Here is a 15,351-nt window from a genome sequence, read left to right as displayed (position 1 = left end):
AGGAAACTAGCCCAGCCCCTGGCGGGAGCACAGCACAGAAACCAGGAGGGCACTGGCCTTCCTTGGCATCCTTCTCCCCAAATGATGAGGGAAGGTGGGGAAGAGGCGAGGACCCAGGTGGGTCTATTCACATGCAGTGTCTGCTTTGGAGTCAGAGTTCCCTCCTAGAGCCCCGCCCCCACTGGGGTTCTGCCGTAGGCTGGGGAAGGGGGATTCTGAGCAGGGGACATCTGAGAACACAGCTGCCAAAATCCTCAGAGGGTGGGCAGAAGGCCAGGGGCTGTCCCCCGATACTATCATTCTGGAGGGCCCAAGAGGAAGGAGACCCGTGGCAGGACCCAGACACACCCGGCATACAACTCACGCGTGTACAAGTCATGCACTTCGACATGCCACACATGTGGACCCACATTGTGGGCACGGATATCAATATAAGATCTGCCACTGCTCCCAGACTTCGGTGCCAGACAGACACACTTGTAACATAACATACACAGCTAAAGCAGCCTACATGCAGACACACCAAGGCCCACATATACACAAATGTGTACACACAGAGCTCACATAGACACCCGAATGCACATATACATGGAAGGACAACACACACACAGACATTCATAGACAAGCACGCATGTGCACACACACAGGTGCCCTGTCACTTGCCGCTCGGGGCTCTTTGAGCTCTGATAGCCACATAACATATACAAAGCCGCGCAGGTCTATCACACACCCGAAATATCCCCTAAGTCCTAACTGCAGCACACTCCTCAGCTAAGAGTGTGTTTCATGGATGTTGCTCTCTGGACCCAACAGCAGCCCATAATAACTCAGGCGGGAAAGAGGCCCGGACCCTGTTGTGCAGTGAGGAGCTGAGGGCTTAGGGAGGCTCACTGACCGGCTCCTGGTAGGACAGCTGGGTCCTGGTTTAAATTCTGGTCTCCTTGTGTCTGCTCACTAGGCTGAGTTTCCACTTACCCACGGTGTGCTGCTCATGGATCCTGACACCCAGAGGGACCCCACGGTCACCTAGACCAGATGCTCCTTTTACAGAGGAAGAGACTGAGGCCCCAAGAGAAAATCCCCAGACCTAAGGAAGGCTGCGCAGTGGTCGCTGGAGGAACCAGGACCATGCTTCTGTTTTCCACCCCATGGCTGCACTGCACGCACAGACACAATAACAGCCACAGCCATGAGCAGGTCCCGTAGATGAGCCCATGCATATCCTCCCTCCTCAACACTCCTGCAGTCTCACCAGGGGCCAGACCCACGAGAGGGGTCTGATTAATTCTCACAACAACATGGGAGGTAAGGGGGACTAGCCTTGTTTTGCATTTGAGGAAACTGAGGTGTAAAAAGGTTAGGCCCAAAGTCTTACAGGTCAGGACAGGCAGTGGCATCTTCCAAAGCCAAGTTCAGCACTTTCTACCACACAGCAGCTTGTGGCTCCAAACACACATAGCCCATATCCTTTTCACATCTCCCCACCACACACACACACACACACACACACACACACACACACACACACACACTCAGCCTGGCCTCTGTGAACACAGCCTGGCAGAACATTTTCCCAACAACTCCCAAGGGGTCTTTTGAAGAAGGACGAGTTTGTTTAGGGCTTAACCTGCCCCCGGCCCCCAGCCCTCTCCCCTCCGTCAGGGAAATGAATTCCACATGTGCCTGGTCTGCCTAGGGGTTTTGGTGAACACTCTTTGATGTCAGAAGCCAGTTTAATGAGTTGGTTGTGGGTTTGTTTTTTTTTTTTTTCTGTAAGACAGAAGTCTCATTTTCCTAAGAACCAAGGAATTTTCACACACACACCCCCTCCCCCTAGAGATTCTGGGAGCCCAAGACCCGAGCTCCCAGTGCAGGGCTCACAGATGCCCAAAAGCTTAGACTGGCTTGGGGAGGCGAGTCAGGGAAGGAGGCGGCATTTTTTTTGAGCATTGGCTGTGGGCCAAGACCTGCGTTAGGAAGAAGGCTTGTGTGGGTCCTCTTAAAGCCCACTTTAGAGATGACAAAACAGAGGCTCTGAGAGAAGATGTCATGTGAGTAGGTGGCCTGGCTGCGTCTGGAGGCCCGATGTGCCTGGCTCCAGTTCCTGGTCCCCATCTTGCTTCTGCTTGTGCCATCTGGGGCAAATGACCTCCTCCCTCTGCGCCTGGGCACCTTGGCTGTATCATGGGGACAGTGTTCGATAATAACGAGCTCCCAAAGTAAAAATATATTTTTCAAGAACAAAGGGCTGAGGGAACAGAAGGGAATATTTCTATTTTTAATGTTTTTATGTCAAGAGGGAAGTTTACCCATAAGATTCACACTGGAACATATCAATTAATATCACTCTAGGGCACTCATTAATGAGCACCTGGCGGCTGCCAGGGAGTTCAGCAAGAGAATTCTTTGAGCGTTGTGAAGTGGGGAGAGGGGTTGCAGGTGTCCAAACACAAGAGTCACTGGGCTGGTGCTGGCCCCTACTCCACTCTGTCCCTCGCCTCAGGGCCCAGCCATGGCCTTCCCTGAGCTCAAAGGCCCAGCCAAGCACTGGCGGACTTCGGCAAAGGCTACCCTGATTTCTTGGTTTATGAGGTCCTGCCAGGGGTCCCTAGGGAAAAAAAGGAGAAACAAGAATAATGAAACCCCACCCAGAATAACAATGGAGGGCGTTTAGAGCCCACAGCTGCTTATAAGGAGTCCCTTGTACTTCCCTGGCTTTTCCTGATCCCTGCACTAACCCTGCCATGGGCAGACCAGTGGCCTCCCCATTTTGCAATTTAGGAGGCCAATGCTCAGAGAGGTACATGTGCAGCCTCAAGTCCAGAGGGCTCCTAAGAGAAGGGGAGTTAGACTCAGCTCTGTTCCTTACTTAGGATGTGACCTTGGGAGGCCATAAGGCCGTGGGTTAAGGGGCTCTGTGACTCTCTGGGTTTTATGCAAATCCGGGGAAAGGACACTGGACCCGCATCCTGCACACACTCATTTCTCATTTGCTTCCCGCATGTGCCTGGAGGAGGGTTGGATGGGGTTATCCCTTTTGCACAGAACAGGGAGCAAGGCTCTGAGAGACAGCCAGGACCTCACAGCAACCTGGCGGGGACGCTTTTGAGACTGTTGGCAGAAGCAGAGGGGAGAGAAGGGGCCACTCCGTGCAGTGTCTCTGTGACGCATGACAGGAAGCACTTCTGTGAGCGCTGTGCCTGCGTCGTCGCTACACCGAGACATAGAGGGGCTTTTGCCCCCTTCCCCTGATCTCTACCAGTCCCCCCAAACATCCCCAAATATAAAGATGAATAACTTCTGCATATATGGCAAATACAGGAAGTGAAGATAAAAGCATCTTTAGAAAATATGAATTAAAAAAGGAAAATCAAGCTGTAGCATGCCGTTCAAGTAAAACTTGGTATCTGCCTTGTAAACACAACTCCAAGACAAGTTCCCATGCAACTGGCATCCTAGCACTTCCTGTATGGATTCTGTATGTCTGTTGGTCTGTCTGTGATCCCATCTCCAGGCAGGCAGAGGGGCACGTGGTGATGTTTCTATATGTGTATGTGCCTGATGCCTACAATGGGTGTAGTGCATATGCACGTGTGTGTGCATGCGCTTGTGTGTGTGCACATGTGCACAAGTGCACGGTCCCCTGTGTGCCCACATGCAGGTCTGAGTCGGCGGGCCTAAGTGAGTGTGGAATTCTCCTGCCTGCCTGGAGGTTTGGGAGGCTCCTAAGCCAGGTGAAGCTCACTGGAACTGATCTCCGCCCTCCTCCCTCCCTGAGCCAAGAAGATGAAAACGTTTCTGGCACATTCTAAAATTTCTGTTCGGGAGTGGGAAAGTCATCAACTGAGAGAGCTCGGGATGACAAATGGCTGCCAGGCCTGCCAGTCCCCACTCCCAGGACTGGATGGGTTGGGAAGGGCTGGGAGCTGGGCCGCCTAGGGCCTGCATGGCCAGGGCCCCACTGGGGAGGGGCAGGAGCTCAAGAACTCACCCTCCCTGGGCACTGGGCACTCAGGGATGTGCAGGCACATGCTGGCCAGAATCTCTGGCTTGTGTTGGCACGGGAAAGTTCTATAGATGTGTCAATAGGAAATACCAGGGAGCGACAAGTGCTGAGGGGACACAATGCTGGGAGATGGGGTAGAGGGTGACAGCAGAGCTCCATTTAGAGTGTGTGATCAGAGCTGTCTCATGAAGGAGGCTGAGACCTGCAGTATAAGAAGGGCCCAGGTCAGGGTTCCAGGTACAGGGGACGATGAGAGCAAAGGCTCTGGGGTGGGAAGAGGCTCAGTGTATTTTAAAGAATAGTGAGAAAGCCCTGAGCAGGTGGCTCGGTGGCAGAAGGTGGCAGGAAGGATGAAGCTGAGGGGTCAGACAGAGCCAGGCCTTAACAGGTAGCATGAAAGAGTTTGGGTTTGAGCCTCAGATGAGTAGGAAGCCCCACATGGTTAAATAGGAAACTTTCATATAGATTATGTTTGCGTTTTCTTTAAAAGATTACTTTGACTGCTAGTGGAGATGAATGGAGGGACCCAGTGAATAAAGAAAAATGGCCAGGAGCCCCTGCGGTAGCCAGGAGAGAGGCGTGGAGGCGGAAAAGCCTGCAGCCTGGGGGTGTGATGGCGGCGGAGCTGCGGGATTGCTGAGGATTCCAGGACAGCGCCCGGCTTTCTGAGTAAGGATGGTGAGAAAAGAACTCTGGAGGAGGGCCCGGCTGCCAGGTGGACCCAGGGGGTCTGAGATGCCAGGAGATCTCCAAAGAGAATCGCTGAGAGGGCAGTGTGAGCCGCATGGTCCTGGAGCTCAGAGGGGTGGTGGGGGCCCGAGGCCCACAAGGGGTGTGTCAGCATCTGGATAGGACACCCCAGGGAGGAGCCCTCTGCAACCCCAGCATTTAAGGGTTATGGAGAAGAGAGGAGCCAGAGGAAGATGAGTTGGAGAGGAGGGTGCAGAGAGCCCATTTCTGGGAAGCGGGAGGGCAGAGGGGAAATGCTGCTGGAGTCAGGTTGAGAACTAAAACTGCCCACGGATCCAGTGACATGGGCCGAGGCCACCGGTGACCTTCACAGAGCCTTCTAGGTGGATGGGTTGGAAGTCAGACTGCGGGGGCTGGGCAAGGAGTGGGAGGTGAGGAAGTGAAGTCAGCGTCAGCAGACAGGCCTTCTGAGAAGTGTAGCTCTGAGTGGAGGCGAGAAGTGGGGTGGGCAGCAGAGGGCTGTGAGGTCAGAGGACGACTGGCTCTTCGAGGGGCTGGCTGGAGTACAGGACCTCGATGGATGGGGAAAGGAAACAAAGGGCCACAGCTGCTCTCCCGAAGATGGGTGAGCCAAGGCTGCTGTGGCACATGGGAAGGCCCAGAGAGGAGAGGGACCTGCCCAAAGTCACACAAACAGTCCATGCCCCGGACCTAAGCCCTCTCCTCATACCTTGCTGCCACCCCAGCAAGCCATCACACGAAGACTGTCTACAGAGATGAAGGACCCTGGGCTGTGTGGCAGCCTTTCTATGAACAAGGCTGGTTCCGCACCCAGGAGGCTGGCCTGTCCTTAAGGAGGAGGACAGCTGTGTGTTCTGTACCCCGGCAGCTTCTCTGTATGCCAGTGCGTGCCCATCCCCACCCCGGTCCCCTCCCTCACTGTCCGTTGGGGAAGGGCACTAAGAGATGAATGGGGGAAGTTTTTGCCCTCTGGCACTGCTCTACCTTGAGTTACCGGGGGTCCTGAGGCCTTGGGGTACCCTGACAGTAGGGGGGAAAGGAAATGGCTGCCGCTCCCTGCTCCCTGCCAGTCACCCCTGCCCGTGCCAGTTCATTCACACAGCTTGAGCTGCTCTAGCACCGGTCCTTTCCTAGGAAGCCCATGTGTGCCATACATTTCTCATCTTTGAGATATGGGAGGGGGCAACCTTGGGCAGAGAGCCATCCCAGAAGAGCTGAGAGGAGTCGGTGGGGAGTTCCGATAAAGGAAAAACTCTGAGCAGGGAGCTCTGATGTGGTCATGTTGTGGGACCCTGGGTAGGCTCTGCCCATCCCCAGGCTCAACCTCCCCACTGGTGAAATGACCCATGAGCCCCTCTGGTCCCTGGAATCTTCTTATTTCTAGGAAACAATAGTTCTCAGCAATTGGCAACACCTATGTCCCTTGCCCTTCAACCTCTGCAGAAATAGTCTGAATGGCAACAAATGCCCAATAATATTTATCAATGCATTAGCTGTACGCTGCTCAAAATGGGAAGATTCTGCATGCTTAGCAACAGGACAAAGGTTGAGCTAATCATGGCACACACTAATGTTATAATCCTGGTGCTGTCACTGTGAGTGTGTTTCTAAAGCTCTCTGAACAATATGGAAGGCGCTTGGGATGTCGAGCTGAGAGCACAGATCAGAATGAGAAGTTATCAAGGCAGCATAATCTCATCCACAACAAATGCATCAGAAACAGGCTGGCAGGAACTGTGCTACGGTGCTAATGGTAGCTGTCTCTCAGGGGTGGGAAAATGGTGATTATTTATTTAATTGTTAAAGAATTCTGCATTTTCTAAGTTTCTCACACTAGGCAGGTAAGACTTTTATAATCAGAAAAATAACAAATATCAAATTTCAAACAGAAGATACCAAGCTTCTGGAGAAATTCCTCTTACTCACCCAGGTTTGATGTCCAGAGGTGTGGGGAGGGGTCTGGGGAAGCCTGCTTTCCCCACCAGCCAGTAGGTCTCCTCCATGCCCTTCCCCTGGAAGAGACAGGAAAGGAGATTGAGCGATCTTCGCAAGCAGAGAGCAAGGCAGAGGCACGCAACTCCACCAGTCAGTGGAGAGCAGCCTAGAGCCCGGAGAAGAGCTATCTGGGTCCAAAGCCCAGCTTTGTCACTTGCTAGCTGTGCAACTTTGGCCAGCTTACTTAACCTCTCTGTATCTTAGTTTCCCCAAAGCCTCATGGAGTTGTGGTAAAGATTAAATGAGTTAATATTTGTCTGTCAGAGAAATAAATAATAAATCATGAATTTTATGACCAGCAGATCTGGAATGCTCAGATGCCAGGATTCTATGATCTGTGATTCTCCCCAACTATTGAGGGACCTTGTGGCCTCCGCTGGGATGGGGGCACAGCTGCCTGGAGGTCAGGAGGGGCTAGGGTCAGGGCTCGCTGAACTAGAGGTTCCATACTCACCCTGGGACAGGGATGGATGTTGCCCTTTGGGGCCCCTACACCAGCCTGAAGAACGTGAGGTTGGCCTGCTGACCTCCCCACTCCCACTCTGCAATGCTTTCTGTCATCAGAGTGTTTCTGTTCCTCAGGACACCCAGAGCCCACTCCCCCAAACAAGATACGCCTGCCCTGACTCACTCCGGCTTACTCTCCCATAACCTCAGGCTCCAGAGCAAAGGATTCCGTATCTCTGGCCCTCATAGACTCTGTGACCATGGACAAGTCACTACTCCTCCCTGAATGTACCCTCCTGCTCTGGTATTCCACAGCATAATGAAGCGAGTCCCCTGGAGCACCCAATTTCTGAGGCCTAGTCTCAGCCCTGGGCCTTTAGATGCCTAGCCTGCCCCTGTCTCCCAACCAGGCCTTACTCTAGTGAAAGAATTGGGGGAAGGAGAGGAGAAGGGGTAGGAAGAAAAATCATTCATAGGAATATGGTTCCATTTAATGAACATTAACATTAAAAAAAAGAATGCAGAGGTTACAGAGTCGTCTCTGCCTTTGCGGTGCTCACGGGCAAATACAACCCAGTACCACATCTACGACAGCGGAAGGCTGGTCTTAGGACTGGTGGGTGGGGAGAAGGCATGATAGTTACTGCTGGGGAAAGGAAGAAGAGTGTTCCTGGGTCAGGTAGGCTTCAGTGAGAGCCGATGTCTGTGTTAGGGTTCTGAGGGATGAGTAGGAGCCCAACGGTATTATGGAGAAAGCACAGGCTTTGGAGCAACCAGACCTGGGAGACTATGGACAAGTCGCTTTGCCCCTCTGTTTAATTTCCTCAACTATAATAGGGGCATTGATCCCCCTTTCATTATTGCTGCGAGTAATTAGTACGTTAATACATGTCGTGCACCAGCGTGCTACCCGGGTAGGTCATCAATAGAAGTAACGTCTCTGCCCTGGCCCTTCACATGAGAAGCCAGTGAGGGAGTGACTCCAGGGAGAAATGTGTCCTTAGAATTTGGAGAGTGGAGAACATGTAAAAGTGATCAGCTCCGTCCCCAACTCCAAGTGGACATTTCCTGTATGCCCCCTGAAACTGGGCCTTTGGGGACTTTTCCCACCAATCGAAGAAAAGAGTCTCTCACCTTTATCTCAATCTGGCCTCTGATGTCAATTTTGTAGCCTTTATCCAGGCTGCGCAGTGTCTGGACAGTGCTTCTGCTGACATGAATTCTGTATGCTGAGAAGACAGGTAATGTCAGTACCTGGTGGCAGCGTACCTAGCGTTTGGTGAAATCCTTACGTGCCTGCGACAGCCCCAGTTCTAGCCAGGAACACACACGATTCTGATTCATGTGCTACTCTCTTCTCGGTTCTCTTGTCCTTTTAGTAGGTAGTTGGTTACGAAAATAGAAGCCTCAAGGGAAAGCACATTACATAGATCGAGTGTTAAGAGGAACTCGAGATGAAGTAAGAACCTCTAGGAACGTAATTTCCACTCAGAGGGAAGTCTGTGACAGCTGGATCAGAGTAGACAAACAGTTTTTTTTTTCTTTTAAAAGCAGGACACCCCAATTGGGCCACCACGTCTAGTTGTGCAGGATGAGCACTGAATGACCTCACGCAGCACACAAGCTACGCAGCACACAAGCTACGCAGCACACAAGCTACGCAGCCAGAAGCGGAGGTCCTAGGACTTCGACTTTTTTGGCTGCTCTAACCAAGCCACAAAGTGGCTCCTGCTGCCAGAAAAAAAACCTAAAATGGCATTTAAAAAAAAATGAAAGGGGCCTCCTCATTGTAAAACTGGAGAAACCAAGACCTAGACAAAGAGCATTTTGTTCAAGGACACTAAGCAAACCAGTTGCGGTCAGGGCTAGGACCCAGGTTTCCTGCCTCTTGAATAATTGTTTTCTCTGCTAATTCTCTTATGAGAGCATCACAAAATCAAGGAAAGTTAAAAAAAAACAGTGACATATATCATCTCTTTATAGTTACTTTACTGTACGCTGCCACCAGGTGGTAATTTGGTTCCTAAGCACTGTTTCAAATAGCCAGGCTAGAGGGGTCATTGAGAAAGAGAATCCTTTCCTGGGCAGGATAGAAATAGGAGACACTCACGTAGCCCTGTGGACTCCATCCGGGATGCAGTGTTAACAGTGTCCCCAAAGAGGCAGTACCGAGGCATGGTGAGACCTACGACCCCCGCCACGCAGGGCCCTGAAACCCAAACGTGTCCAGTGAGCTCCAGCAGGTCCTGGACCACAGAGAAGTTTCTATGACAGTCTTGCCCTTCCCTACTCCCACTGCCAGGCCCACCCCACACCCTGGGCTCAAGCTTGGGGATGAAGATGAAGCTATCTGGAGCCTCCAACAACACCCAAAGAGGAGATGACATCTGCGCCAGGCTCTGGGCTGAAGGTATGGAGACACAGATAAATCGAAGCCAGTCTCTGCTCTTGGGGGAGAGGGGAGACATGTAAACTGTGATCAATGCTGTAAAAAGGGAAGCACCAGGGCTGTGGCAACCCAGAGAGAGAACTTAAACTCAGCCCAGAGGACTTCTTGGAGGAGGCAGTGCATGAGCTGTGTCTTGAAGAATGAGAGAATGAGTAGGCAGAGAAAGCAGGTGCCAAGGCATAGGAGCAGAGAGCCCATGTGTTTCTGGGAAACTGCAAGCAGCTGAGTTTGGGTGGAGGGCCAAGTGGGGAGTGTTGGGAGATGAGGTTGAAGAGATTACCAAGGGCCTTGATGACTAAGGGGGCAGAGCATTTGGACTTTATCCTGTAGAGGAACCATGGAGGGAGAGAAAAGTAGGGCCATGAGAAGGATATATCAGAAACCCTGAGGTCTCTCCCAGACTCATCCCAGCAAACAATTAGTTTGCAGGACCACAGAAGATCTCTGTCCTGTCTCTTCCATCAAACTATCAGTATCTCAGCATGAACTTGGATGCCCTTGACAGATGCTGAGACCAAAACAAAGATATGTGAATTTGAGCATCACAGATTCTGGGATTTTCTAATATCTTAGAACCTTAAAATATTAGAAGAGAATGAGAAATATTAAAAAAAAGTAAAATCATAGAGTTTTAGAACCTCTGAAATTCCAGAAGCACACCAGTAGGGTGGCCTCAGCCAATGCCGCAGGCAGGGTTGGGAGACTGGTCTAGCTCATCACCCTGCATCCCCCAGCCCATACCTGAGTGCAGGCCAGCCCTGACGCAAATGGGCACATTGGGCGCATGCCTCATCTGAAAGCCCCGTACGGAGCTGAGGATGTCCAGGGCCATGTTGGCAATCTCTGCCGCGTGCCGGTTCCCGTTGCGCCGGGGCAGCCCTGATGCCACCATGTAGGCGTCCCCAATGGTCTCCACCTAGAAATCACAGCCTTCACACTCCAGCATGAAAACATGCCCTCCCTGATCTGCTCCACATCCCGCACGAAGCCACTTCTGGGGGCCCCTGTTGACCCCTCTAGTCTCTGGCCCACAGGGCCATCTCTGCCATTTTAGATCTGCATATTTTAGATCACTTTTGTCTGATGACAGGCGTCCATGCCTGTCCTGTCTCCTCTGACGCCAGGCCATGAGCTCCTTGGTGGCAGACCCGGGTGTCCCATCTGCACAATGTCACAGTGCCAGGTCAGGGCTTCATCTGGAGAAGAGCATGTACATTTGAATATATATCATTTCCATACCCCACTGGCCTTCAAATGTGTGCTGAAAAAAATGTAGATTTTGGAATCAGATAGATATGGGTTCAAACCCAGGCTCTGCCATTTACATTGGGCAGACCACTTCACCTGTGTGAGTCTGTTTCCTATTATGTGGAATGCATATTAAAGATAAAGTATTTAAAGACCAAGGCTCATCATAGATGCTCTGTCTCCATCTCCATCAACATCATCATCATCATCATCATCATCATCATCATCAATCTCCTTGGCTAATGACTTTGGAGAAGATAGAATCACAGAATCTCAGAAATGGAAGAGACTTTAAAGGCCACCCACCCACCTCACCAGCCCCAGTGGCTGTCCTGGCCTGCTCATGTCTCTTAATAGGAAGGTCCCTCCTTCCTGAGGTGGCCACTTCTCCCTTTAGGTAACCCTGATTTTCAAAAGTTGAGTTGAATTGAAACCTGTCTCTCAGCTGATGAGTTTAGCTCTACCTCTTGGATTCAATTCATAAACCTTTCTTTTCCTAAGCACCTTCTCCGTTCCAAAGGCCTTGTTCCAGGTGCTAGGGACACAGATGTATACCATGGCTTTCCCCTGCCAAGGCCAGGCCAATCCTCCCTCCTGCATCTTCCCCTCTGCAGGCTAACAAGCTTAGTTCCCACATTCCTATAGCTGGCACATGCTGGCACCACTCCTGCCAGGCAGCATAGCCATCCCTGGCCAGGCACATCCATTCTCCCTCAGCACCTGGTGGACAATAATATTAGTGATAATGTTATCCCTACCCATAGGGTGCTGTAATTCAATATACAACATTAACTGTGGATTGTGTCCTCCTACCTGTGTCTCCCAAATTTCTCCCTCACCTAGGCTATCTCTACCCTGAGAGCAAGAAGTAATCTGCCCCAATCATGCCATATTTTGGTCAGATACTTAAATTTACTTTTATTCTCCATGGCCAATGGCTTAAAATTCGTGCCTCACAGCCTAGCAATCAGGGACTCCCATGATTTGCTGAATTTCTTGCCTTATTCCTAACAATTAGCTGCTCCTGGTTCCCCACGCTTCAGCCTAACAGGAACCTTTCTCCTCTCCGTAGAGACCCAGGGCACTTGCTCACTTCCAGGCCCTGATCACCAGTTCCCTCTGCCTGAAATGCTCTCCCTAAATCCCTATCTGTTGAGACCTGAGCCCTTCATCAGCCCAGCTCACACTTGATCGAGTCTATAACATCTTCCCAGTTACCAGCTGGGGAAAAGATTTTTACCTCTTTGGGGCTGTGTCCTCCTTCTCCTTCCCTGTCACCTGTGGTCGTCCCCCCAGCCTTTGTGGTCTGGCAGTGAATGTGGCAGGTCGGGGGTAGGGCTACCCCCAACTATGTACATTTCCACAGATGAGAGAAACTTCACACCCCACACGCCAGAAAGAAAAATTATGAGTGAACCCGGCTTTCCCTCTGCCCACCTCTTTCTTCCACACAGGAGGAAGAAGGCCTTATTTGATTGACAAAATTTGAAGAAGGTAAGATTAGGTGCTTAAGTGCTTGTATAGCAATTATTATGTGTCAGACACTTTCCAAATCCTTTACAAATATCGTACATTAGATCTTCAGAAGAATTCTGTGAAATAGGTATTATTACTATTGCCATTTTGCAGATGGAAACTGGGTCAGAGAGGTTAAGTCATTCACCAACATCACACATCACAGATTTGAACTTGGTCAGTTCAGCTCTAGAGCTCATGTGCTATGCTGCCTCTTGATGCATTTGGCCTGATCCTTTCTTCCTCTCTTTTGGAGAGGATCTGCCTGGTGTGTGGAAGTTCCCTTTGATCCTGCCCTGCACATGTTTAGCTCATGCATCTGGGCTGAATCCTGCCTCCCAGAGGCAGTCCGGGAGACCTGCTGCTTGTTGGTCCCACCGCTGGCCCACCAGGCATGCAACTGTGGGTCAGGGGCAGTGTACCTACTCTAGGGACTCAGTGCTGCCACAGATGGGTGACCCAAAGTCCAGACTGGGAAAGAGGAGCAGTGGAACTATCCATGGTGGTTACACATTCAGGCCACATTCTCCAAACTGCTAAAACTGACCTCTATCCCTCCACCTGCCAGCAGGCTAAACTGAAGGAGAGAGTGGTATAATCAGTAGTCACCCCTACAGCCCCAGTGACAGAGTCTAGTCATAGGCTCTGCTCTCTAGGAGCCCAGACTTGTAAAGATGATCTCTAAAGACTTAGATCTTAGATCATGGCTGCAAGCAAGGGCCATGGTTCCTTGTACACAGGTGTGGTCCTTTTGCAGATGGGAGAACACGGCCAGGGGAGAGTTAAAAGCAAAGCTTTCCATGTGAATTTTAACTCCACCACTGGCATACTGTGTGACCTTGGGCGAATCACTTATCTCTCTGAGCCTGTGCAGTAGGGATAATGATCCATCCTTCTGAGGAGCACTGCTAAGGTTAAATGGGATACCCAGTGACAATCCCTAGACTGGTCAGCACTCTTTAGATGTGTAACTAATGCCTCCTATCCCTAGTCTGTGCTTTCCGGGAGGGGCCTCAGCACCCGTGCCTGCAGTGCTACGTCATGTTGGTGAATGAATGAACGATAGCACTTTCTTTCACATTGCTTAATTTGCAGAAGGATTCTAAGCCGTAACACTTTTCATCTCTGTTTACAAATGGGAGCCTAAGGCTCAGAGTGGTGAAGTGATTTGTCCATGGTTGCTTGTCAGTATGGCCCGGGCCAGATTCACCCCCGGGGCTCTGCTCTAGAGTTCTATCCATAAAAGTGCTCACTCCACACATGCGGGGAGGGAATCGCAGACCCCCAAGGAACCAGGAAATGATTGCCTGGCTGCCTCCCAACTCAGACTGGATTAAAGAGCGGTAACCGGATCCTGCTGGGGACAGAGGGGAAACCAAGGCGGACGGTGTGAGTGATGAGAGACGGGCTCGCACATCGTGAGGAATGGGCCTCCCGCTCCCCCACATCTGGAGGGGTGTGCGGGCCTTGTTTTATTTCATTTCACTCTGCCAGAAAGATGCAGACCTCTTGGCCAGAGTTCAGAGCAGATCAGAAGGCGTGATTCAGAGCTGGGAGGGACACATGTGTGAGAAAAGATTAGCAGGGGAGGAAGAGACAAGGCCCAGGGGTGACTCAGGGCAGATCAAAGCCGCAGGGCTCAGCGAGATGAGACAAGATAAGGAATCTTTTGCTGGGGTCCATGAGGCCAGGGCGGCTCTGGAGGAAAGAGGGAAACTCAGCCAGCATGGGAGATAGTGCCTCAGAACCATGGGCCAGGGCAGGAAAGTGGGGTCCTAAACAGGGAACGGGAGGGAAGCTGCATTCTTGGAATGTTGATGGCTCAGGTTTCCACAGGTCAGTGTTGGGCAGTGTGGTGCAGTGGACAGAGCCGGGTGGTAGTGGATGCTCCAGATGCCTGTTCGGGCTCTGCCACCTACCAGCTGTGTGACCTTGGGTAAGTCACTTCTGCTCTGGGCCTCGAAGAGCTCCTGAGGACCCACCATGTGTTAGACATTGCCAGGCACTGGGGGCAGAGTGGTTTAGGTTGGAACCATAAAGTGTGGCTGTGTTGTCCACAGGTAATTATGACAGCATCGCACAGCAGCTCTTAACCATGGCTGCAAGGTCAAGGAAACTAACCTGAGACTAGAAGGATAACAAGGAGGGAGCCAGGTAAGTAAGGAAGAGGAAGAGCAGTGCTCAGGATGAGAGAACAGCATTTAAAAAGGCCTAGTGGCTAGAGAGAGCAAAGAATGTGTGAGGAATACATAGAGGTCTGCGGAGGTGGAGGGCCGGAGATGCAGCCAGGGAGGTAGGCAGGGCCAACTTCTGGAGAGCTTTGTGGGCCGCTATGATCCTGTGGCTTTATCCTCAGGACATCCAAATCATAGGGATGGTGAGACCCCCCTTCCCCTGAAGAGGGGTCTTAGGACCAAGTTCAAATTTCAACTTCATATCCCACTGGGAATATGTAACTAGACAAGCCACTTAATCACCTCAGTTTCCTCATCTATAAATTAGCAGTACCAGTACCTACCTCACAGATTATTATGGTTATTTAGTGGATTAATACATATCAAGTGCTTAAACTAGTGTCCAGTATACAGTAAGCACTCAATAAGTACTGATTATTGTTGTTGGGATTCTGTCCCTAATGCTATCAACAGATTGCCTGGCACCTCAAACAGTTTTCTCCTCTGAAACTTCCTGTCCAGGCAACCTTCCTACTCTGACTTCATCCTCAGGGCCTGGCCTTCCCCTATCCCTGTGTCCTTGGAGAGCTGTGACTGGAAGGGGGATGGCAGGTCACAAATGAAAGCTAAGGCCAGTGGATCCTGAGTGTGGCCATTTTCTGGGACCGACCTCCCACCCCTGTCTTCACCATGTCTGAAGCTGACGCAAGACCCCAGCAAATGGATCAGGATAAGGGGCAGGGTCAAGGTGAGAAGATCCCCACCGCAGGCTCGGAGGGACATGGTTTACACAGCACTTCTGCAAG

The 15,351-nt window shown here is 51.3% G+C and overlaps 1 protein-coding gene across 1 annotated transcript in view; it reads right to left on the bottom strand.

Annotated features, from left to right (window-relative positions):
• Positions 1–2,259: 2,259 nt before the first annotated feature.
• Positions 2,260–15,351, bottom strand: part of LOC107519122 (guanylate cyclase D-like) — a 34,505-nt gene continuing 21,413 nt past the window's right edge. Inside the window, exons 15-19 of the mRNA XM_016161398.2 lie at positions 10,350–10,524; positions 9,270–9,368; positions 8,294–8,388; positions 6,644–6,729; positions 2,260–2,608 (exon numbers count right to left, since the gene is read on the bottom strand). Coding sequence (XP_016016884.2) covers positions 2,500–2,608; positions 6,644–6,729; positions 8,294–8,388; positions 9,270–9,368; positions 10,350–10,524 — 564 coding nt within the window. The 3' untranslated portion in view covers positions 2,260–2,499. The remainder of the gene's footprint in view (positions 2,609–6,643; positions 6,730–8,293; positions 8,389–9,269; positions 9,369–10,349; positions 10,525–15,351) is intronic.

Source organism: Rousettus aegyptiacus, unplaced genomic scaffold (assembly GCF_014176215.1).
Source record: "Rousettus aegyptiacus isolate mRouAeg1 unplaced genomic scaffold, mRouAeg1.p scaffold_m13_p_5, whole genome shotgun sequence".
NCBI classification, from domain to species: domain Eukaryota; kingdom Metazoa; phylum Chordata; class Mammalia; order Chiroptera; family Pteropodidae; genus Rousettus; species Rousettus aegyptiacus.
Note: the sequence above shows the minus strand (reverse complement) of the source record. Positions and strands in the feature narration are given on the sequence as shown.